This window comes from Aquarana catesbeiana, linkage group LG06 (assembly GCF_042186555.1).
Source record: "Aquarana catesbeiana isolate 2022-GZ linkage group LG06, ASM4218655v1, whole genome shotgun sequence".
NCBI classification, from domain to species: Eukaryota; Metazoa; Chordata; class Amphibia; order Anura; family Ranidae; genus Aquarana; species Aquarana catesbeiana.
In genome coordinates this window covers 152,498,452-152,521,975 of record NC_133329.1, presented here as the reverse complement: position 1 = coordinate 152,521,975, position 23,524 = coordinate 152,498,452, and the positions used below count along the sequence as shown (strand labels likewise).

General features: G+C 42.8%; 1 protein-coding gene across 1 annotated transcript in view; it reads right to left on the bottom strand.

Moving 5' to 3' along the window:
• PDILT (protein disulfide isomerase like, testis expressed) overlaps positions 1-4,357 on the bottom strand; it is a 67,349-nt gene extending 62,992 nt beyond the window's left edge. The window contains exon 1 of the mRNA XM_073591070.1: positions 4,053-4,357. Coding sequence (XP_073447171.1) covers positions 4,053-4,251 — 199 coding nt within the window. The 5' untranslated portion in view covers positions 4,252-4,357. The remainder of the gene's footprint in view (positions 1-4,052) is intronic.
• Positions 4,358-23,524: the final 19,167 nt, after the last annotated feature.

The following is a 23,524-nucleotide window of genomic DNA, read 5'->3' as shown; positions in this document are numbered from 1 at the left end:
CCGCGATTGCGCATGGCCAGTGGTCATCGCAACCGCCGGCCACATGCATCGGCACCCCCGCAGTGCAGCACGCGCCTGCTATCCCGCTTAAGGGAGCCGACGTACAGCTACGACAGCTCGCGGGATCGTGCCAACCTGCCGCAGTATAATGATGGCGGCTGGTCGGCAAGTTGTTAATTCCTAATGGAGTGGACCTGATTGGAAAAGAGTATCTGTGAATCCCCATTGGGCTCTGCCCACCCAGCTTGATATATCCTTGGCTGCTGCACAGCCTATGTAAAAGCTGAAATGGCAGGAGTCATTTGTACTGCGATGCATACTAGCTCATTATGCCTTTGTCTTGCAGGTTTTTTTGTTTTTTTTTCATATGGGTTTACAACCACTTTAAGGTCTCATGCACACCAGGCGTTTTTACAGCTGCTGTTCTGAGCCTCAGAAGTTTTTAAAAAAATGTATTCCCTGCACTGCTGTATCCCATTCTCTGACAGCTTCTGTCCACAACATTGGTCCCTAGTATTGTAGTGACTATGCTGACAGCTGCCTTACTACATGTCCTTGATTTAGACATGCTTTGTGTTAGGAATGATGAAAGAAGGGAGGTCACCAGGGGGCCCCATCAGAATTTTGTTATGGGGCACCATTATCTATAGTTACACCAGTGACTTTGAATTAGGATGCTCACAATCCAACAGCATTCAGGGGGAATTTAGATTTGGCTGGTTGTCATCCATGTCACACTCATTTCATTTGAATGCAGAACATTGCTCAGTGATCACTAAGGGTTGCCACATATAGGTGTACAACTTTTGTTACAATTTTTAAAAAAGTTTTAGGCCCCTTTCACACGGGGCTATCCGTTTTGATGGACTCCGCTTGCTCAGCAGGGATCTATCCATTGATCCCCGCTGAGCCGGCGGATGACAGGTCCGTCTCTGCTCACCGTATGGGGAGGGACCTGTCAGAGCCCCACTCTCCTCTATGGGGGATTGGATGAAAACAAACTGCCCTCCGGTTTTCACCCAATCCGATACACCAGACCGATGGAAAATAGGGTTTCCATCCGTCTGGATTTAGCGGATCGGAGCGATGCATGGAGGTGCATGGAGCGTCCGTTCAGGTCCGCCTGAAAAACTAACAGGCGGACTTGAATGGTCCGCATGTGTGAAAGAGCCCTTATACAGATTTTAATGCTAAATAAATCTTTGAGCCTAGTGCTATTTGCATGTATCTGCGTTTTTGCAAGCAGCATCATCGTCTCTGGGTGTATTTCTATGACTAACTGCTGAAGAAGCAGGTAATTCTTTCATGGGACTGACTTACCATAATGTGAACCAACCTCTGTGAATGCCCTAATGTCTATGTTTTTGGTAAGTCTCCACTTTATTTACAGTGGAGTACATTGTTTATCCTGAGAGAGAAGTGCTGCACTCACAAATGGCTTAAAACTCACATAAAGGGTAACTCTACTTTTCTGGAGAAATAAACATTTCCCTCTGGGTGATCTATGTACATTGCAGGGATGTTAAAAAACCTTGTTGCGGATTCCTACCATTTGTTATTCCGAAGAAATAGCTGTTTGTCTGTGTCCATGATCAAAGTGAATCTGTATGGGAGTGGTTTTATAATTATCAATCAGCTGCTGCACCTGCAGGGCTCTAATGAGCAAGTTGGCACGGTCTGCATCCCTGTAGATATGATTTCCGTTTGGGAGTATCTCACCAAAAATGACGTTTTTGTTAAAGGGGATGCCAGAAAGCTGACTTCTTAGTGCAGACTTCTGGAAAAATCTGTAAGCCAATTTCTGGGGGGCATTTTGTACACCACCTGTGTACAGAACACATCCAGGTAGCCAAAGTGCATTGCACTTTACAGAAAATTACAGCACTGCAGATTGAAAACTAAAGTTCAATTACAATATGACTTGATTTGCAATTGAATACGCTATATGATTTTTTTTATTTGATATTTTTCTTTCTCCCCCACGAAAATTAAGTTGCCCTTTAAAAAGTTTTAAAAGTAAATATATGACATTGTTGCTTAAAATAGCAGTTTACACAAGGTTAAGCAAGGGTTTAATCAAAGCACTTTTTGGATTAATGCCTAAAAACGTATCACCTATTAGCGGAATAAAAGAAAATAGGAGAACTTAGCAAATATTTGTATAGGAAGGCTATCTAAACTATATGTGTTAAAATATGATTGGTTTAACACATTGTGAAAATAAAACATGTACCATGGAATCAGCTTTAATTATAGTTCTAAATTTAAATGTCACATTTTGTTAATCATTTTATAAATATGGTTTGGATATAAAGGGCATGGCAACCATCTATTGTACAAAAAAAACGTACAACATAGAAAAAAAAAATACCTAGTGTTATCTGCGGCAGAAATGGTCAGTCCACACAAATTGAGATTTAGAGTGGAAATTAAACCCATTAATATAACGGTTTCCCAAAACAGTTATATTCAAAGCATTCCATGAATGATAACTGTCACAGTTGCTTGTACTCTCAATCAAACTATTAAGCCATCAAATGGCTGGTGTCATTCCTGATTACATGGACAATAACATGGCAGCTGCAGATCACACAGAGGCTAAGATGGCAGCTTACAAAGTTCAAAATAGCCACTCCAGGTGAGTTGAAATGAAACACAATGTGAGAGGGGTTCAAGGGTGCCAGCATAGCCCGTCTATAGATACACATCAAAGAAAGGTTCCGGAATCTCTGTGCTCCCTAAAATCTTTGACTGTGTATCATAAAAACATCACAGACACCATGGGGATATCACAGATGTAACACGTTTTACACTAGTAGCAGCTATTCCTCAACCTCCCGTGTCATACCAAGACTGACCAATATATGTAGGTGGCACAGTACTTGATTAGTGTCTGCCTCTAGCTAAACACAGCACTCTTCTCATAAAATCAAATCTTGTGTGCCATGTGCCGCCATACACCATGCAATCTATGTAATTAAAAAACAGGATCATTTAAAGAATTTGGTTGTTTGTGTCAAACCCTTGACCCCAATGATAGAAAAGCCTCCACCACCAAATTACACATGGCCTGAAAAAAAGCTCTCATTGTGTGATGTAGGCTTGAATGGTCAGGGTAACAAACACTTTAAGGTTAGGGTGCGTATTACATTTATGTTTGGCAAATGTTATACAAGGAGCAGTTAAAATCTATTACCATTTTTCTTGATTTGTTATGTTTCCCAAGGGGCAAAGTACATATAGTACTTTGTCTCATCTTTCTATGTGCTGTCTAAGGTTAGCTTGTGAGGTCATACACCACTCTTCCCTCCGTGGCCATTCAATAACGCAGCCAGCAAGGAGACAGCTGCTTTAACAGATGGCACTTTTCTCCATCTGCTAGCACTTGCCCGGTTGCCTGGAACAATTTTTTTTAACAAGTCAGCTATTGCCTGGAAAATTTTAGCTGACAAGGCCCCTTCCAACTACATTCCTTGAAAGACACTTGTCTCTGGTTATTGCTTGGAGTTGGAGAAAAGTGCCATCTGTCAAAGCAGCCATCTCTTTGCTAGTTGAGTTGTTGGACCGCCATGAAGGGAGGAAGGGTGCCATGTCCGACCTCACAGCTAGCCTTAAGCCAGTATATAGACAGATGGGACTACATGTATTTTGTCCCCTGGGTAACAGAATACATTAATAACAACCAATTATAGACTTCTTTAAAAGCAGCCTAAGCACATAAGGTATGCATTTTTACATTTTATGCATAATCAATACTTACATTACTAAAGACCCAAACCCAGTACACCAGTATAGCTTGTGACCTGAGAACACCAAATAAAATCTTGGGAGCCAAGTACAGAGAATTTATACCATAATATATGGCATTGGTTTACAAAAACCAAAAAAGAACCAAAGCAGATCAAACAGAAGCTCAGGGAGGTCGTTACTTAAAAAAGAACTGTGAAGCAAAAGCATGTGACTGAGCACTGTATATGTGCAGATTTAAGTGCATTTAAAGCTATGTTGAGAGATTACTTGTATAATATTGAAAATAATTCCACTGTACTTACAGAATTTGACCAACAGATACTTATTTTCCTTGAGTGCCCTAGAGAAGTTGGAGCCTGTAAGTACAAGAACATTGTCCTCCTCCTTGAACTTTGGTGCCTTGTGCTTCTTTGTTTTGGGCCCTATTCCCGGTTTTTGTTCCTCTGCTATAATGAGAACTGGTAAGGATACAAGACAACATACAAGCAGCAGAGTCTTCATTCTGGCTGGACACTTAGGCTAAGAAGAAAAGTAAGTACATCTGTTTAGCCTCGTGGTGACATTCCCAGTGAAGCGGAACAAGTGGTAGTTTCACACGTCACATTAACTGATTAAATCTTTGCCAGGAAACAATGCCAAAAAAATGCCACTGCTTTCCGCATTAATCACTATCCTACAAAGGGACAAAAAAGACAGCAGCCTAAAGCTGTGTATGACCTGTACCCAAAAGCCTCTTGCACACTGCAGCTTGAAAAAGCTCAGTACAGCTTATTTTTTTACTGAGCTAAAATACAGCCCATTAATTGTAATGGGCCTATGCACACAGGCACGTAAACAAGCGCCGTTTATTCTTCAGTAAAAAAAAAAAATATATATATAGAAAGATCAACATTTTTGGTTAGTAATGTACAACTCATGCGGACATTTCCGTGCCAAAATGTGTCTCATGCAAGTGTTTAACCACTTCCCACCCGACCTATAGCAAAATGATGGTCGGGAAGTGGTTCAGTTATTCTGACTGGGTGTCATATGACGTCTAGCAGAATAAGCCGCCATAGCGCGCCCAAGAGTGTGGTGATCGCTGTTGTGGTGTGCCAGTCTGACACACCGCAACACCGATCTCGGTAAAGAGCCTCTGACGTGGGCTCTTTACCACGTGATCAGCTGTGTCAAATCATGGGTGATCACAGTGTACACAGGAAGAGCCGTTTATCGGTTTTCCTCACTCGCATCTGACAGACGCGATTAGAGGAGAGCCGATCAGCTGCTCTCCTGACGGGGGGGGGGTGTGACGGGAGGGCCCATAGCAGTTTCGGAGGCTCAGGGTGAGAAGGTGGCAATCACTTCCCAGCAGCAGATAGAGGGGGAGAAGGGAGAGGAGGTGTTTGTTGTCCTTCCCCAACAGTTAGCCGGAGCAGATGGTGTGGGGTTTCCAGCAGAAGGGCTGGCAACAGGGCCGAGTACTGCTAAACTCTGCCCTCAACTAACAGAGGATGGATTTCCTGTGAAGGTGGATGGGGCTTCAGTCTCCACCTGTATACCCCAGGGATGCTGGGCAGTCGGCCCAGATCCCCAACAGCATGACGGAGTGAGCTCAGTCACCCTGTCTTCTCTCCAGCGGCAAAAAGGACTCCAGGGAGAAGGGCCAGTCCAGGCCTCTCCCCAGCGGCAGATATGTTCTCTGAGAGAGGCAGAGGTTGGCTGGGTGAGTAATGCTTTGTTTGGAACAATTTGTTTGGGGTACTGTGTGGGTACAGGCATTAGTGGACTGGAACTACTGACTAACTTTGGAGTCAACCCGTCTGGGGTCTCCTCCTGTGTTAGTCTTCTGCCGAAAGGGGAGAGATGTGACGGGAGGGCCCGTGGAACTCAGAATCCCTTGGAAAGTAGGGGATGCCCTTGTTTCAGCTCCCCATACACCTCTTATGTCTAAGTCACCCTGTGCTATCCTGGCACAGGGTGAGTGAGAAAATATATCTTGGACTACTTAAAATGGGACAGTAATATTTGTCCACAATATCTCCCAGGATGTATATAGAGACTATTATTGGTTTGTTTGATTCTGAACTCAACCTGTTAATTGAGTGAGCTGATCACATTAGCCTCCAGGACTGGCTAGGAGACGAACAGTCTAGTCTGGCTTACCACAGGTTCTAAGGGTATTCCACACATTGTTGTTTGTTCTAATTAACCCTGTGTTGATGTTTATGGTAATGTGTATTGAATAGTCACCTAGTCTGGGTAAATGATTTAGTAAACTAGCTCATGTTAATTAGGTTACAGTTGTATTGTTAGAGGAGGTTCCAATGGCATATAAAGTCTTGTAATTTTGATTCTAAATAAAAAAATAGTCCATGTTAGCATCTAAGCAAGTCTCGCCTTGTTTTGTGCTTATGAGCGGTTGGAATATCTGATATATGTATCCAGACTGGGAGGAAGTGGTATACTGACGGAAGCACTCAAGCGGAGTGTGGGACTTTCTGTGACAGGGGGTCTGTGCGGATGCCCCGGGGATGCCTGCCCAGGGCCACCAGGGATGCCCACAAAGGACACCCACCAGGTATGCCACCTTGGATAACCAGGAATATGCCAATCAGTGCCCAGGCAGATGCCAATCAGTGCCCATCAGCAATGCCTGCCAGTGTCAGAGTGCCATCAGTGATGCCTATCAGTGCCGCCCATCAGTGTCGCCTATCAGTGCCCATCTGTGCCCACCATTGCCACCTATGAGTGCCCATCAGTGCCACCTATCAATGCCCATCAGTGCTGCATATCAGTGCCGCCTATCAGTGCACATCGTCAGTGCCCATCAGTGCTACCTCATCAGTGCCACCTTATCAATGCAGCCTCATCAGTGCCCATCAGTGAAGGAGAAAACTTACTTATTTAAAAAAATTTGTAACAGAAACTAAGAAACTTTTTTTTTTCAACATTTTCGGTCTATTTTTATTTGTTTAATTTTTTTGTTTGTTTATTTTGCTCTATTTGTGGGAACAAAATGATACATTTTGTTTGGGTACAGTGTAGCATGACTGCGCAATTGTCATTTAAAAAGCAACAGCGCTGAAAGCTGAAAATTGGCCTGGGCAGGAAGCGGGGAAAGTGCCTGGTATTGAAGTGGTTAAGGGATCAATGAAGAGTATCTGAGACTGTCACAAAGCTTAATACCTGCATAAAAAGTCCATGAGGGACACTGATGTCTACCAATTCTTGATCCACATACTAGTACCAGGACAGTATTATATTGTGTTGCCAGTCTTATGCCGCGTACACACGAGCGGACTTTACGGCAGACTTTGTCTGGCGGACTTTTCGACGGACTTTACGACAGACTTTACGAATGAACGGACTTGCCTACACACGATCAACCAAAGTCCGACGGATTTGTACGTGATGACGTACGACCAGACTAAAACAAGGAAGTTCATAGCCAGTAGCCAATAGCTGCCCTAGCGTCGGTTTTTGTCCATCGGACTAGCATACAGACGAGCGGACTTTTCGACCGGACTCGAGTCCGTCGGACAGATTTGAAACATGTTTCAAATCTAAGTCCGTCAAACTTTTAAGAAAAAAAAGTCAGCTGGAGCCCACACATGATCGAATTGTCCGACGGACTCAGGTTCGCCGGACCAAGTATACCGTAAAGTCCGATCGTGTGTACGTGGCATTAGGCTCGATTCCCACTAATGCGTTTTTTTATGATTTTTCGCATTTTGCAGAAATGCAGGGAATTTTGTAACATGGGTTCCTATGGAACACGTTCACATCAATGCATTGTTGTGCCTCTGCGTTTTTGGAAAGGGTCGGGGACTTTTTTTCCCGCAAAAATGCAGAGTTTTGCATGTAATAGGCTTCAATAGACCCACATTCAAAAAACGCAAGTAGTGCATTTTTGCCGCGATTTGCGTTTTGCGATCTGTGTGTTTTTTTTCTTTTACGTTCACTGTATATAGCTGGTTGCTAAGGAGCAGGTCGGGAAGTCGTCCGCCGTGTCTTTAACAAGCGATGTGTCATCAGCCGTCAGCGGGCTTCCCTGCTGACAGCTGGCTAAAAAAATTCACCCTTCAGTCTGGAATGGATTTGGAGGGGACACCCCCATGCCAAAATTTTTTTTAAAAATGGCGTGGGGTCCCCCCCAAAATCCATACCAGACCCTTATCCAAGCATGCAGCCCGGCAGGTCTGGAAAGGGAGGGGGGAGGGAACGAGCACCGGGAGAAGACGGCAGTGGGAGTAGACGACTCTGGGCTATTTTTTTAATAAAGGACTTATTAAAAACCGGCTCTTGTTTTGTTTTTTTTTTACATTTCACTGCTTTTTAGGGTGAATGGGCACGGGTACAATGTACCCGATACCCATTCACATGGGGGGGCGGGATCTGGGGGCCCCCTTGTTAAAGGGGGCTTCCAGATTCTGATAAGCCCCCTGCCCGCAGACCATGACAACCACTGGCCAGGGTTGTCAGGAAAAGGCCCTTGTCCCCATCAACATAGGGGCAAGGTGCTTTGGGGTGGGGGGCGCAGAGCCCCCCTGCCCCTAAGCACCCACCCCACCATGTAGAGGGCATGTGGTCTGGTATGGTTCAGGAGGGGGGGGGCGCTCGCTCATCCGCTCCCTGTCCTGACCTGCCAGGCAGCATGCTCGGATAAGGGTCTTGTATAGATTTTGAGGGGGGCCCTACGCCATTTTTTTAAATTTTGGCATGGGGGTGTCCCCTCCAAATCCATACCAGACTGAGGGGTCTGGTATGGTCCTTGGGGGGGACCCCACACCGTTTTCTTCGTGAATTTTTTAGCCGGCAATTTTTTACATTCAGCTGTCAACAGGGAAGCTCGCTAACAGCCGATGACTGTTGAAAACTTTTTAGCTTTAATGCGTGCATGTCTATGTTTCAGTTTAAGCTGGTGCCATGAACGCTGCCCCAGGTTTCCTACCAGAGTGTGTCCTTTCTCTTGCAACATCCTATGTAGACACCCTTACATGCAGGGACTAGAGTTGCATCTCTCTGCACTGACTGTGTGCAGCAATAAAAACACATAGCCCCATAGTCTAGGATGACCAGGCACTCCCCTGTTTCTCCCTACAGAATAACTGGAGACTGCCTTTTTCTTGTGAAGGCCAGAAGTTCAGGGAAGCAGCACTGAGAGAGCAGGAGCCAGAAGCACTGATAAGTCATAAAAGTGCTGGGGTAAGGATTTTAAGAAATGGTTTTCTGGGGAGTGTTCATTTTATTGTGCTCATTGTGCTAGAACAAAAAGTGCTGAGGGTTTAATACTATACTTTTGCATCAGTGCTACTTTAGGCTCCATTCACACTAGCACATTTTTTGATGCATTTTGCATTTTGCAGAAATGCATGGGAATTTTTTAACATGGGTTCCTATGGAACATGTTCACATCAATGCCTTTTTGTATCTCTGCATTTTTGGAAAGGGTCAGGGACTTTTTTTCATGCAAAATGCAGCGTTTTGCATGTAATGGAATTCAATAGACAAGCATCAAAACGCAAGTGCACCGTTTTTGCAGCGTTTTTACAGCGTTTTTTATGCGTTTTTGCCGTTTTTTTTTTTTTTGTTTTTTTTTTTATTTTTTTTTTTTTAAATGTAAAAAAAAAAAAAAAAAACACAAAACGCAAAACGCCGCAAAAACGTCGCAAAAACGCTGCTCAAAAACGTGGCAAGCATGACAAAAAAAACTCCAAAAACGCTCAAAAGCAACATGCATAGGTGTGAATCGAGCCTTAGAGCAGCAGAAGAAAAAATGTATGAATCAAGCTGCAATCATTTAGTAAATCGGTCTCACAGCTCCTGTTTGGGATAAGCTTGCTGTTCATTGGATTTAATATATTGCAAGTTCTGGATTGGCTATTCACCTCTTGCCTCTGAGATACAGTAAACCACAGAAGCATTGCTAGGAAATATCTCTAATGGCCAGAGGTTGCAGGGCCGCCAGGGGCAGTGCACAGCCACCCACTTATGTTGCCATCAGTAACACATTTTTGGGTATAATAAAAAGTTACAAACTGCAGCCCTGCCTGCCAGTGTCCTCTGGCTAGGTCCTCATTGTCCTGGCACAGCATGTTTTTTGGTGCAATAGTATATTGTGTGCTTACATTTCCCCCCAATCTGGGTCCTCACACCTAGAATAGAATCTATAGCAGGGCAGAGTGGCAATGTGTAATAATCTTTTACTCTGTAACTGACTCATGGTATATTGCATCTTTTAAAAACTCAGATGATCTTGCTACTTTGTGGTCTGGACTTCATGCCTGTATTCCACTGTAACCTCTGCAATCACTCCCACTTCATTTTATTTTGGACCTTCTAGGTAAGTTTATTTATATCTTTCCTGGGTCTCTTTGGTTGAATTCTCTTTGTGTTCCTTTTCAACTGTCTGTTGCTGTGGCACTAATTTATGACTATTTTTTTTTAGCCTGCTCTGCAAAGGGTCCATGCATATATCTGTTAGGTAAGGGTCCATCCCTGTACATGCCTTTTTTCGCAGGTAAAACAGTACTATCCTGCAGTGTATCTTCTCAACTTATCCATGTTCAGCTTCACTTTGGATGAACCCTTTGGGGGAGATTTACTAAAATGGGTGCACACAGAATCCAGTGCAGCTGTGCAACTGTAACCTATCAGCTTCTAAGTTCAGCTTGTTCAATTAGGCTTTGATAATAAACTTAGAAGCCGATTGGTTAATATTTACAGCTGCACCAGATTCTGCGTGCACCAGTTTTAGCAAATCTCCCCCTTTATTTCTACACCTAGTTAAAGTGTCAGTAAACTCAAAAGTTTTTTTGAGTCTTGTATAACAGTGTGATCATCATCTGGGTGCATAACCTTTCCATTATGCATATTTTCATTAGTAGTAATTACCTGGTTTATCCTACCAATTCAGTGCACTTCCCTATTGTCAGTGCTATAGCAGGTGATCCTCTGACTGCTACGTTGCCACGCAGCCTGCATGCTCCACCAGTTCCCTATTAGGAAGCCTTCACTTCCCCCCTCTCCTCAGGAGGCCGCCAGCTTCCCCTTTTGTGCAATGGTTTATCAAGCACACATTTTCAGTAAAAAATACGTTAAAGTTCATTATAGGGCACAGAAATGTAATATATTACCCAATGAAAAAAATAGAAGCAATGAGGTTGCGCCAAGTAAAGAGATATCCAACAAGTAAAGTTTAAGAATTGTGCGTCCCCGCAAAATGATGATGAACTTCAGTACCCTTTATTTTCTATTGATGCTTAAAAAGCCCCTAGAGGTCCTCACTTAACCTTGAATAATGGTCCCTGAATTTCTGCTCTCACTCCAGTGTGTAATGCAAGCAACATTTTCATACGTAGGCACCCCCTCCAACAGTTTACGTTCATGTGTGTGTGTGTTTTTTTTATTTTTTTTTTACTAAAATTTTATTTATATGACATAGGGGACAAAAAGCCCCTATGTAACATAAACCACTTGTGGCGCGTTCTCTTTAATTACATGTCAGTGGTCTTTTAGACTCTGATGTCTAACTTGCCTTCCACTGAAGCTAATTAAGAGCAGATCACAGAAACTGGAAGTGACACGTCCCTCAATGATTTTCCTGGAAGTCTGCACTAAGATACAAGTAAGATTTTAGACTTCCTCTGTATTTGGAATTATATTTTACTCCCTAAGGCTCAACTACTTTTAAAATGATGCAGACACTGCAACTTTCCTCAATAGAACCCTGCAAGCACATCAGCTGATTATGTTAAACACAGACACTCTGATTCAGGAATCAGTCTGCCAAGGACATAGTTGAGCATACAGCTTTTTCTTAAGGCCCGGTTCACAATGGTTCAACATACACTCCAACTTTGGGAGCACATGCTGCATGACGTGTATAAATCAATGGTTTCCTATGAGAGCCGTCTTAACTGGTCCAACTTGTGTCGGTCTGACTTTGAAAAAGGTTCCTGCACTACTTTGGTCTAACTTGGGTATGATTTCAGCCAATTGATTTGAATGTAAGACGCATCCAAGTCGGATCATTATCCTAACTGATCTGACTTGTGGCATGCGACTTGTGCTCTGAGGATCCTGAAGGGTAACCCCACCCCAAAAAACGGGTTCTTCTCCCTCCGTGTCACTCTCCTCTGCACAACGTCTGACCCAATTGTTTATCATACATAGGACCTATAGGACTCCGATAAAACAGATTCAATGGGGTAGGAGAGACACTCCGGAGTGCCCACAATGTCAGCAATCTCCCGCAGGTCTCCTCCATATGCTATGGAAATGTCCCAAACTGGTCATATATTGGCGTGAGGAAGTGAGCACGATCAACAGTGCTTTTCTTTCACACATCGATCTACTGTAGACCCTAAGTAATCCCTGTTGGGTTGTTTGGATGAGGAATAATTTTTGCCTGGGACAGAATGCTGTTCATAGCGCGTAAGCTTATTGCCATGAAATGGTTGCCACCTAGCCCTCCATCATTTGGGGATTGGCGAACTCAGGTCAATGATACTCTTTTGAAAGAACAACAGGTTTATAGAAATAGGGGCACACCTAATACATTTTATAAACTTTAGGAGCCATGGCTAGCGGCACCTGGACTGGCTCCATTTGCACTGGTTTCTCTCAGATTACTGCAAAGAGGATGATTGGGAGGGCTTGTGGTGAATGAATAGGATTTATACTGATGGGTACTGGCTAGTCTCTCAAAAGTCAACCACTCAGCTATGTGGAAACACATTGCTTAATATAATTATAAGATGGTTGCTCAAATGTGAAGATTGCAGTGGGTCATTCTGGGTCGTATAATTGGTGAATTGGAGAATTTGGAGATTGGCAGGCCATGGTGAGACAGACGTTATGCTAAATAACAAATGCTGTTCTGCAACCCTAAATAAGTGCTTTCAGAGTAGTATGTTTTTGGGTGTGAGACTAAAGCCCTGTACACACGATCGGACTTTTCCGGCGGAAAATGTTGGATGTGAGGTTGTTGGCGGACAATCCGACCGTGTGTATGCTCCATCAGACAATTGTTGTCGGATTTCCACTAACAAATGTTGCCTAGCATGTTCTCAAATTTTCCGCCAACAAATGTGTGTTGTCAGACTTTCTGATTGTGTGTACACAAGTCCGTCGGACAAAAGTCCAAAGTACAAACATGCATGCTCAGAAGCGGTGGTCTTGTAAACTAGCGTTTGTAATGGAGAATGCAGCGCACAATTCTCTTCTTCTTTAATGGGATAATAATGAAGCTACTTTGCTGGTGACACTGATGGAGTTATTGCAAACAAATTTTCAAAGGCTTTTTTTTCTAGTGATATCAAGTAAAATATTATTATGTTTTTTTTTTTTTTTTCATTTGTGCAAGTTACCACAACACCATTATCCCGTAGTTTTTAAGAACAAAGATACAACTATGTTGGTGTCCCTTGTTAATTTTACATTGTATTTTTTAAAATGTAATTGCCTACTCCCAAACTGTCATTTGAAGTAAAACACATAGCCAAGTATTATTCTCCCCTATTTTTTTATTGTGCATTAAAAAAAAAATTAGACATGTTATCTGCCAATAGAACCTAACCAAAATATGCATTCTATGCATCCAAAAATATAGAAAATATACCAAATCAAATTATTATTCAACCAAAAAAAAAATGTCAAAGCAATAACTCCAAAGCCAATAAAAAATAACACGTTATCTCCTCCGAATCCGCAACATGTCTGGTTGACAAATGGCCGTTCAGAAACTAACTGAAAAGCACGAACTGAAAAGCACGAAATGAAAAGCGCGAACTAAAAAGCACTAAATGAAAAACGCGAAAAGAAAAGTGCGAATCAACACTCACCAAACTTCTACTAACACAAAATTAGCAGAAGGAGCCCAAAGGGTGGTGCTAAAGAGATGAAAAACCACGTAGTATGTCTAGTACGTCGCTACGTTCATAATTGTTGGCCAACATTTGTGTAACCGTGTGTATGCAAGACAAGTTTGAGCCAACACCCTTCGGACAAAATTCCACGGTTTTGTTGGCGGAAAGTCCGATCGTGTGTACGAGGCATTAGACTATGCTAATGTCGGGTTGGATATGTGCCTTTCTACATAATGTACCAGCATGTGACATGTTAATAGGTGTATTTTACACTGATATTTCTTGGAAATGGCTTTCCCTTTTTTTCTTATTTCTTTCTTATTTTATATTTGTTTGGCTGTGACTATTGTTTATAAAAAAAAAACTGCACTGTACCCCTACTCATTCACATGGGGGGGGGGGCGGGATCTTTGGGCCTCCCTGTTAAAAGGGGCTTCCAGATTCCGATAACCCCCCACCCGCAGACCCCCACAACCACCATCTAGGGTTGTCGGGAAGAGGCCCTTGTTCCCATCAACACAGTTCACATCCTTACCGCTCTTACAGTAAAGAAACCTCTACGCAGTTTAAAGTTAAACCGCTTCTCTTCTAATTTTAGTGAATGGCCGAATGTCTTTAAATTCCTTTCGCGGAAGAGTTTTATCCCTATTGTGGGGTCACCAGTACGGTATTTGTACATTGAAATCATATCCCCTCTCAAGCGTCTCATCTCCAGAGAGAATAAGTTCAGTGCTTGCAGTCTTTCCCCATAGCTGAGATCCTCCAGTCCCTTAATTAGCTTTGTTGCCCTTCTCTGGACTGTCTCCAGTTCCAGCACATCCTTCCTGAGGACTGGTGTCCAGAACTGGATGGCATACTCCAAGTGCAGCCAGACCAGAGTCTTGTAGAGTGGGAGAATTATCGTTTTATCTCTGGAGTTAATCCCCTTTTTAATGCATGCTAAAATTATGTTGGTTTTGCTTGCAGCATGCCATTGCTGAGCCTATCATCTACTAGGACCCCCAGATCCTTTTCCATCCTAGATTCACCCAGAGGTTCACCCCCTAGTGAGCAGATTGCATTCATGTTTTTGCCACCCATATGCATTATTTTACATTTTTCTATATTGAACCTTATTGCCATGTAGTTGCCCCCCCAATTAATTTGTTCAGATCTTCTTGCAAGGTTTCCACATTCTGCAGAGAAATTATTGCCCTGCTTAGCTTAGTATCGTCCGCAAATACTGAGATTGAGCTGCTTATTCCATCCTCCAGGTCATTTATGAATAAATTAAATAGGATTGGTCCCAGGACAGTGTCCTACGTCAGTGATGATGATTGCCGCATGGGGGCGTGGCTGTACGGCAATCATCATCACTGATGTAGGACGCTGTATGTTGGACTAGGAAGTGGATGAGCGAGTTGAGATCCAGGACCAAGGAAGGGGTGAGATTTGTTTACATGCCTGCACACCTCGGGTCCGCCGTGACCGCAAGATCCGCTGCTTTGGAGAGATTGAAAGTCTTGTTGTGATCACTTTTGCTGGTTTTAAAGTTTCACAATGTGAGTGCAAAAGTTGAAGATTTAAAGTGTATTTTAATAAACTGTTTTTTTACATTATTACACTATTGGTGCACTTTTATTATTTACATGTGGAGAATTATTTGATACACACGGTTGGAATTTGGATACTCGTTTTGAAACCCTGTCCATGTGGTTTAAAAGCGTCTTAGCCTAACATGAGAGTGTAGGCATTGGAATTCGGTGAGTGCGTTTCTTTAGGGGAGTGGAATCACTGATACACTGGTGTGGTGGATGGAATAGGAGGATCTCACATCGATTCTGGATTCATTTGAAAACTTTATGGATTATTTTGTTTGTGTTAATTATTTTTGATTATTTTTATTTTTTCACTTGTCACAGGGTATAATCAGTATTTATTATTTATTATTCATTATTTCTATTTTTCACTATGTATATGTATATTTAGTGTTTTTCAGTTATGTCATCTTGGGGTGATCAAACACCTGCTTCAGCACACATCTAGCGCCACTATTTTTGCCTGGTTACTTATTAATGTTACTTTTTTCAAGTCTATTCCTAATTCTATCCTCCATTAGACATGAGGGTGCTTCCTGTGACGTGTCATGAGGATAAAAATGCAGTCGTGGTTACTGAATCCCCCGTTTCCCTCATGAAGACTGTCTTTTTTAACCAGATTCCCTTCATCATTCTTTATGGGGCCAATATGATCCGACCTCCCTCTTTTACTAATTATATACTTAAAGAATTTCTTGGGATTTTTTTTACCACCCAGGACTTTTATTAGCTCTTTTAAATGTATTTCCCATTGGGATACACTGGCTAATACCCTTATTTAATATGCTCTTAAAGCACACCCATTTTTCCTGAAACTGAAACTAATTGACCTGTGATCGCTGTTTCCTAAATTGCCCCGTATTTCTACATCCGCGATCAGGTCTGTATTGTTAGTAATCAGTAGGTCCAGTAATGCATTGTTTTTTGTTGGTGCAATTACCATCTGACCCATGAAATTGTCCTGTAAGACATTTAGCCGAAAGCACGGTTCCTTCCGCCCAGTCTATGTCGGGATAAATAAAATTCCCCATTATAATGACAATTCCCATCCTTGCCGCCATTCCAAACTGTGATAGGTGGTCCGCCTCCCCCTCCTCCTTTTGGTTAGGGGGCCTATAGCATACTCCCAGTATTACTTTCCCCTTGGTTTGGGAATGGTTGGATCAAAGTTGGTTCCCATTCACTGAAGTCGGACATGAAGTCGTAGGGCAAACTCTAATCGGAAGTTATCCGACTTCCATGTCGGAGTAGTGTGACCCAGCCTAAAGCAGATCTTAAAATCCTGAATAAATCTCCTTCCCCATCCCTCTACCTTTCAAAATCTGATGCATGCCCAAATACACCACCAGTCTCTGCCACTTATTTGGGACCTGGTTAAGATAGGAGGCTCATTTTCATGCGCATGTGCACAAATTCCCCATTTTTTTCTAGCACTATATCGATCTGTGACATTTGTGTGCATGTGTAGAAATATGTCACATGTGTGCAGATGGACCACAACCGCGATTTGTGTTTCGCGCACGTGCTGCATCGTGCTGCCCATATGCATCTTTGGTAACTCACTCCCTGCTTAGATTGCTGCAACACAACTATCCCAGGAGGCAGTGGGATCCAGCCTTGGCTGAAAAGCAGAAAATGCTGCTTTGCACAAAAATCAATAAAAAGGTAAACATTCTCCTTTTTTTTTATTTGTGTAAGAGGAGCAAAAAATGTTGCTTTACTGAGTAAAGTTCAGCTTTAAGAACAGGAACAGAAACCTCTTCCTTTCTATACTGTACTTGTCATTTTCTGCAATCCTCAATAAGTCACTTTATTTTGAACATCCTTGTTATAGGTACGTTTGTTAAAGTGGGATTCCACCCAAAAAAACAAAAATACCTGTAAAAATTCTAAAAAAAAAAAACAAACAAAAAACATTTGGATATTTTTTTTTTTCACTTACCTCTAAATGCCTGTTGCTAGGTGGTCCCTCGTAGTCTGCCTGTTCCTTTGCCTGGGCTGGTGACATCACTTCCCCCCAGGCACAGGAAGGGCTCCGCTCTGCTCCCTCCCTCCTGTCAATCATCTGGGACCCATTACAGGTCCCAGGTGATTGAGCGGCCAATCACGGCGCGCGGCGCCGCTCGCGCATGCGCAGTGGGTGCCAGGCTGTGAATCCACAGCCCGGCGCCCACAGTTGAAATGCCGGCGCCGACGAGCGGAGGGGGGGGGGACGAGCGGGGCTTCGATCCCCCGCATCGCTGGACCCAGGAACAGGTAAGTGTCCAATTAAAAGTCAGCAGCTGCAGTATTTGTAGCTGCTGACTTTTAATTTTTTTTTTTTTTGATGGCCCCCCTGGGTGGAACTCCTCTTTAAGTATGCATCATTACACGCTTGATTGTAATTCCCTAATCAAGAATACTTTCATTCTTGATGTTTGTTATTATGGAAGATATATGTAGCAGATGTATACTGAAACTTTCTTATTGTTGTTTACATCCTGTTTTCTTGAAATCACTCTGCTACATTACTACTTTGTACTGTTTGTATTTGTAAATTGTAATTCCAATTAAAGCGGAGTTCCACCCAAAAATGGAACTTCCGCTTTAAGGGAAGGTGACCCCCTGACATGCCACATTTGGCATGTCATTTTTTTGGGGGGGGAGCGGAAACCCTTTTTGCCTCATCTCCACAACCGTGCCCAGTGGTTGTGGGGGTCTGCGGGCAGGGGGCTAATCCCTGCCCCCTCTACGTGAACATTGTACCCCTACACATTCACAAGCCAGCCTTCACCAACGGGGGGAGCATTTTTTTTTTCTTTTCCAGGTCCAGTGGGCGGCGTGATTGACGGTGGATTTACATCATAGGACACATTTTTTTGTGTTTTTATTACCTTGTGACACTTTTTTGGTGAAGGGGTAGGGATACCCCATACTCATTCACATGGGGGGGATCTGGGGGCCCTCTTGTTAAAGGGGGCTTCCAGATTCCGGTTGTTCCCCTTCCCACAGACCTCAAAACCACTGGCCACAGTTGTGGGGATGAGACCCTTGTCCCCATTAACATGGGAACAAGGTGCGTTGGGGTGGCAGGGGGACACCCACCCCCCTATGTTGAGGGCATGTGGCCTGGTATGGTTCAGGAAGGGGGGGCGCTCGCTCATTCCCCCCCTTTCCTGACAGGATGCATGCTTGGATAAGGGTCTGGTATGGACTGGGGGGGTGGGGGGACCCAACGCTGTTTTTTTTTCATACTTAATGTCTGCTTTTTTTTACAATCAGTTGTGAGCGGGAAAGCAAAGAGCAATCAGGATTTACAGGGAACCAATTTGTGGGAATATATTTCGCTAACGTAACATAGATTTATTTTTAAAATGGAAGCCAATTTAACATGGTAGATAATAGAGAAGAGTTTGCATTGACTCTCCAGCATATGTAATCATTAATGTTCAGTGGCCATTTCAGTGGGCAACCCCATCAAGTATTAAGAAAGAGCCTTTCTCTTCATCGATGGCGTGGATAAGATCTTTAGCAATTTAGGTCCATGCTATTAGGATTTGTCAGGGGGGGTTTTTTCCCCAATTTTTTCAAATGTCCAGTTTTGGTGATCCTGTCCCCATTGTGGCACCATTTTCCTGTTAGAGTAGACAAGAGTAGAACTTGGCTGGTCCTCTGCGGCTGTAGCCAATTCTCTTCGATCTGCACTGTATTTTGTAGTCAGAAATACTCATCTGCTCACCACTAATGTAAAGAGAAATGATTTGTAGGTTAATGGTAGCCACCGTTTTCTTGGCCGAGTTCGTCACCTGGAGGACATCTGTGCACATTGTAGAATGACAGCAAGGATGACGGGTGCTGAAATGTTTCAGTACCTGACACTCAAATAGAAAGTACCTTCAGGAGCTGTAATCTCCACCCAACAGTACAAGTATAGTTCCCACCTCGTTGAAGAGAGACAGCAGGATCGAGCATGTGATCAGGTAGAGTTACAGTTTATTGACACTGCAATGATCACCAATGGGTTGGGGGGGGGTATACATTTTACTGCTGCTGTTAGTCACAACTTGTGAGGAGGGTGCGGGGCCCAGGCACACTGTGTGTGTGTCAAGCGGCTTGCTATGGGACAAGTCAGCGGGGATGACAGGGCCAAGGAGAGGAGGATTGGGGCTGCTCTGTGCAAAACCATTACCCAGAGCAGGTAAGTATACCATGTTTGTTATTTATTTTTTTTATCGCTTTAAACCTCTCTGTACTGGCTGCCAGTACTAGGGGGTTGCATTTCACTGCCACTGCAATCACCAGCAGTGCAAAGGGGTTAAAAGGCACGACTACTGAGCGGTAGTGGGGGGGGGGGGGTGGGTGTAATAGTACTGACACCATTGCTGGGGGTTATTATTACGGTCACAGACACTTTCTCTTCAATGTGCACTGTAAAAAATGCAGCAGAAGCAAAACTATTTGGGCATTGATGTATGCTACAGCACTGCTTTTTGTGCAGTCCTCGAGAAGGATCAGGGGGTGAACGTGAGGCACTCTGCTATAAGTTATTTTGGATTTCTTGTCAGCTTCAGCAGGTCTGGACTTTAATTTAATTGAAAAGGCATTTTCACCCAAAATGACTGTTGTCCAGTAAAGGATTTATGTTTTTCCACACCATTCTCTGTAAATTCTAGAGACTGTAGTACACCAAAATCCCAAGAGATCAGCCTCTACAAATTTGCTTGGATCACAAAATATCCCATTTTATCTTGGCATCTTTCTTCCAGATCTCTTTAGTAATGCCTCAAGGAAGGAGTTTCCTGTAATATAAAACAGTCACTGCTGTCCTCTCTCTCATTGTGCAGTGTGACTGCTCTTGTATTCGCTCCCTTCTGTACTTATCTGCAGGGAGCCTCTGTACTGGTTTGACCTGCTGGGCCCCTCCGACTGCTTTGCTCTTAGCACAGGCTATGTGCAGCACAGTGATGATGTCACTGCTGCTTTTACAAGGTGACCTGGGTTTGTAAAGGAAAGTGGTAAATACAAAGGAGATTTATATCCTTGGTGACTATCGAGGAATGCATTTAAATGTTTACATTTTTTGGGCCCAGAGTTCAACTTTAAGAGACATGTAGTCTTATTTAATTAGGCTGTGCAGTACAGATATCTAAAGGTCAGTAACCCATGGACAACCAAATTTCAGATTACCGCAGCCAGCTAAGAAATGGTTTCTTGCTTTGCACATCCACTGCCTGACTGTGGTCAAAGGGAACCTAAAAGAAGAGAAATATAGGAGTGGTCTTTTCTGACATATTTTACCTGGCTACCCGATATTATGCACATTTTATGTTTCAGGTCAGTGATGCATCAATTAAAAAAATAAGAATGATTACCACAGCCCTCAATCCTGCACCTTCAAAAATAAATAAATACAGTGGCTTGCGAAAGTATTCGGCCCCCTTGAACTTTTCAACCTTTTGCCACATTTCAGGCTTCAAACATAAAGATATAAAATTTTTATTTTTTGTGAAGAATCACCAACAAGTGGGACACAATTGTGAAGTGGAACAAAATCTTTTGGATTTTTGAAACTTTAACTAATAAAAAAATGAAAAGTGGGGCGTGCAAAATTATTCGGCCCCCTTGCGTTAATACATTGTAGAGCCACCTTTTGCTGCGATTACAGCTGCAAGTCGTTTGGGGTATGTCTCTATCAGTTTTGCACATCGAGAGACTGAAATTCTTGCCCATTCTTCCTTGCAAAACAGCTCGAGCTCAGTGAGGTTGGATGGGAGCATTTGTGAACAGCATTTTTCATTTCTTTCCACAGATTCTCGATTGGATTCAGGTCTGAACTTTGACTTGGCCATTCTAACACCTGGATACGTTTATTTGTGAACCATTCCTTTGTAGATTTTGCTGTATGTTTGGGATCATTGTCTTGTTGGAAGATAAATCTCCGTCCCAGTTTCAGGTCTTTTGCAGACTCCAACAGGTTTTCATCCAGAATGGTCCTGTATTTGGCTGCATCCATCTTCCCCTCAATTTTAACCATCTTCCCTGTCCCTGCTGAAGAAAAGCAGGCCCAAACCATGATGCTGCCACCATGTTTGACAGTGGGGATGGTGTGTTAAGTGTGATGAGCTGTGTTGCTTTTACGCCAAACATCGTTTTGCATTGTGGCCAAAAAGTTCGATTTTGGTTTCATCGGACCAGAGCACCTTCTTCCACATGTTTGGTGTGTCTCCCAAGTGGCTTGTGGCAAACTTTAGACAAGACTTTTTATGGATATCTTTGAGAAATGGCTTTCTTCTTGCCACTCTTCCATAAAGGCCAGATTTGTGCAGTGTACTGATTGTTGTCCTATGGACAGACTCTCCCACCTCAGCTGTAGTTCTCTGCAGTTCATCCAGAGTGATCATGGGCCTCTTGGCTGCATCTCTGATCAGTCTTCTCCTTGTCTGAGCTGAAAGTTTAGAGGGACAGCCAGGTCTTGGTAGATTTGCAGTGGTCTGATACTCCTTCCATTTCAAAATGATCACTTGCACAGTGCTCCTTGGAATATTTAAAGCTTGGGAAATCTTTTTGTATCCAAATCCGGCTTTAAACTTCTCCACAACAGTATTACGGACCTGCCTGGTGTGTTCCTTGGTCTTCATGATGCTCTCTGCGCTTTCAACAGAACCCTGAGACTATCACAGAGCAGGTGCATTTATACAGAGACTTGATTACACACAGGTGGATTCTATTTATCACCATCAGTCATTTAGGACAACATTGGATCATTCAGAGATCCTCGCTGAACTTCTGGAGTGAGTTTGCTGCACTGAAAGTAAAGGGGCCGAATAATTTTGCACGCACCACTTTTCAGTTTTTTAATTGCTAAAAAAGTTTAAAATATCCAATAGATTTCGTTCCACTTCATAATTGTGTCCCACTTGTTGGTGATTCTTCACAAAAAATTAAAATTTTATATCTTCATGTTTGAAGCCTGAAATGTGGCAAATGGTTGAAAAGTTCAAGGGGGCCGAATACTTTCGCAAGCCATTGCAGGTCAACAATGACAGTTTCAATATTTCTGTCCTCACAGAAGGTTTGTTTTTTTTGTGCCTGTAATATACAAAACAAGAAGGGGGGTGTACTAATACTGGTGCACACAGAATCTGGTGCAATTGTGCATATTAACCAATCAGCCTCTAGGTTTTATTGTCAAAGCTTAATTAAACAAGCTGGAGTTAGAAGCTAAGTTATTATGCAAACCTGCACAGGAATATGTATGCATCAGTTTTAGTAAATAGCCCCCTTTGTGAGAAAATCTGGATCTCTGGTTTACTTATCCTTAAGTATTCCTTCTAAAAGGAATGAGTGAAATAGAAGATTTAAAGCTGGACCACACAGCAAAAGAAATAAAAAAACAAAACAAAATAATCACTTTTTAATTGAAAAACAATACAAGCTTAGCAATCCACTACTTTTATTAGTAACTGTTATATTTCTATGGAGAGTTTGATTTGTTAGCTGAATTCATGAGACCGCATCTTGTGTGACCAGAATATATTTATGTTGCTCCAGATCAAAAATAAAACAAGAAATTCAACACCCATCAATGCAAAGTGTTACATTTTAACATGAAGCAGCTTGCTGTCTAATCACACTAGAAAATTAACTTTTTAAATACGGTGGAACCTTGGATTGCTAACATAATTCGTTCCAGAAGAATGCTTGTAATCCAAAGCACTCGTATATCAAAGCGAGTTTCCCCATAGAAGTCAATAGAAACAGATAATGCGTTCCACAGTGCCTTCTATGGTATGCAGTACCGCATGTGGCCAGAGGTGGGGGGGCACCGGAGACTCGGAAACCGCTCTGAGCCACTCGGATGCACTTGAAAAAGGAGTGTTTCGGAGTGCATCCGAGCGGCTCCGAATGTCACTGGCACCCCCGCACCTCTGGCCAAATGCTGTACTGCACATTGCAGAGGCTTGAATCCTGCTTGTTTTGCGAGACAGCGCTCGCAAACCGTGTCAGGATTTAAAAAAGTAATAGCTCGTATTGCGAAACGCTCTTTAAACGCGTTACTCGCAATTCAAGGTATTACTGTACAAGTCTTGCATGAGATTTTTAACATGTCACAATATACAACAGTATATATATTTAAAAAAAACAAAAAAACTGTACCTTTTATTAAATAAAAAGCAGTCCTTATCCTACGAATATGTGCCACAAAACTAACAAACAATCTATGTGTCCGCTTCTTTTACTCAATCTCTCAGAAGGAAGTCTTGACCTTCTTCATATTGCTGTGACCGGTTTTGTATCATTTGATTATAGGTCTCTTTGATATTTATTAAGAACAATTTGGAACTAATCAGTCCTTGTGCTCTAGAC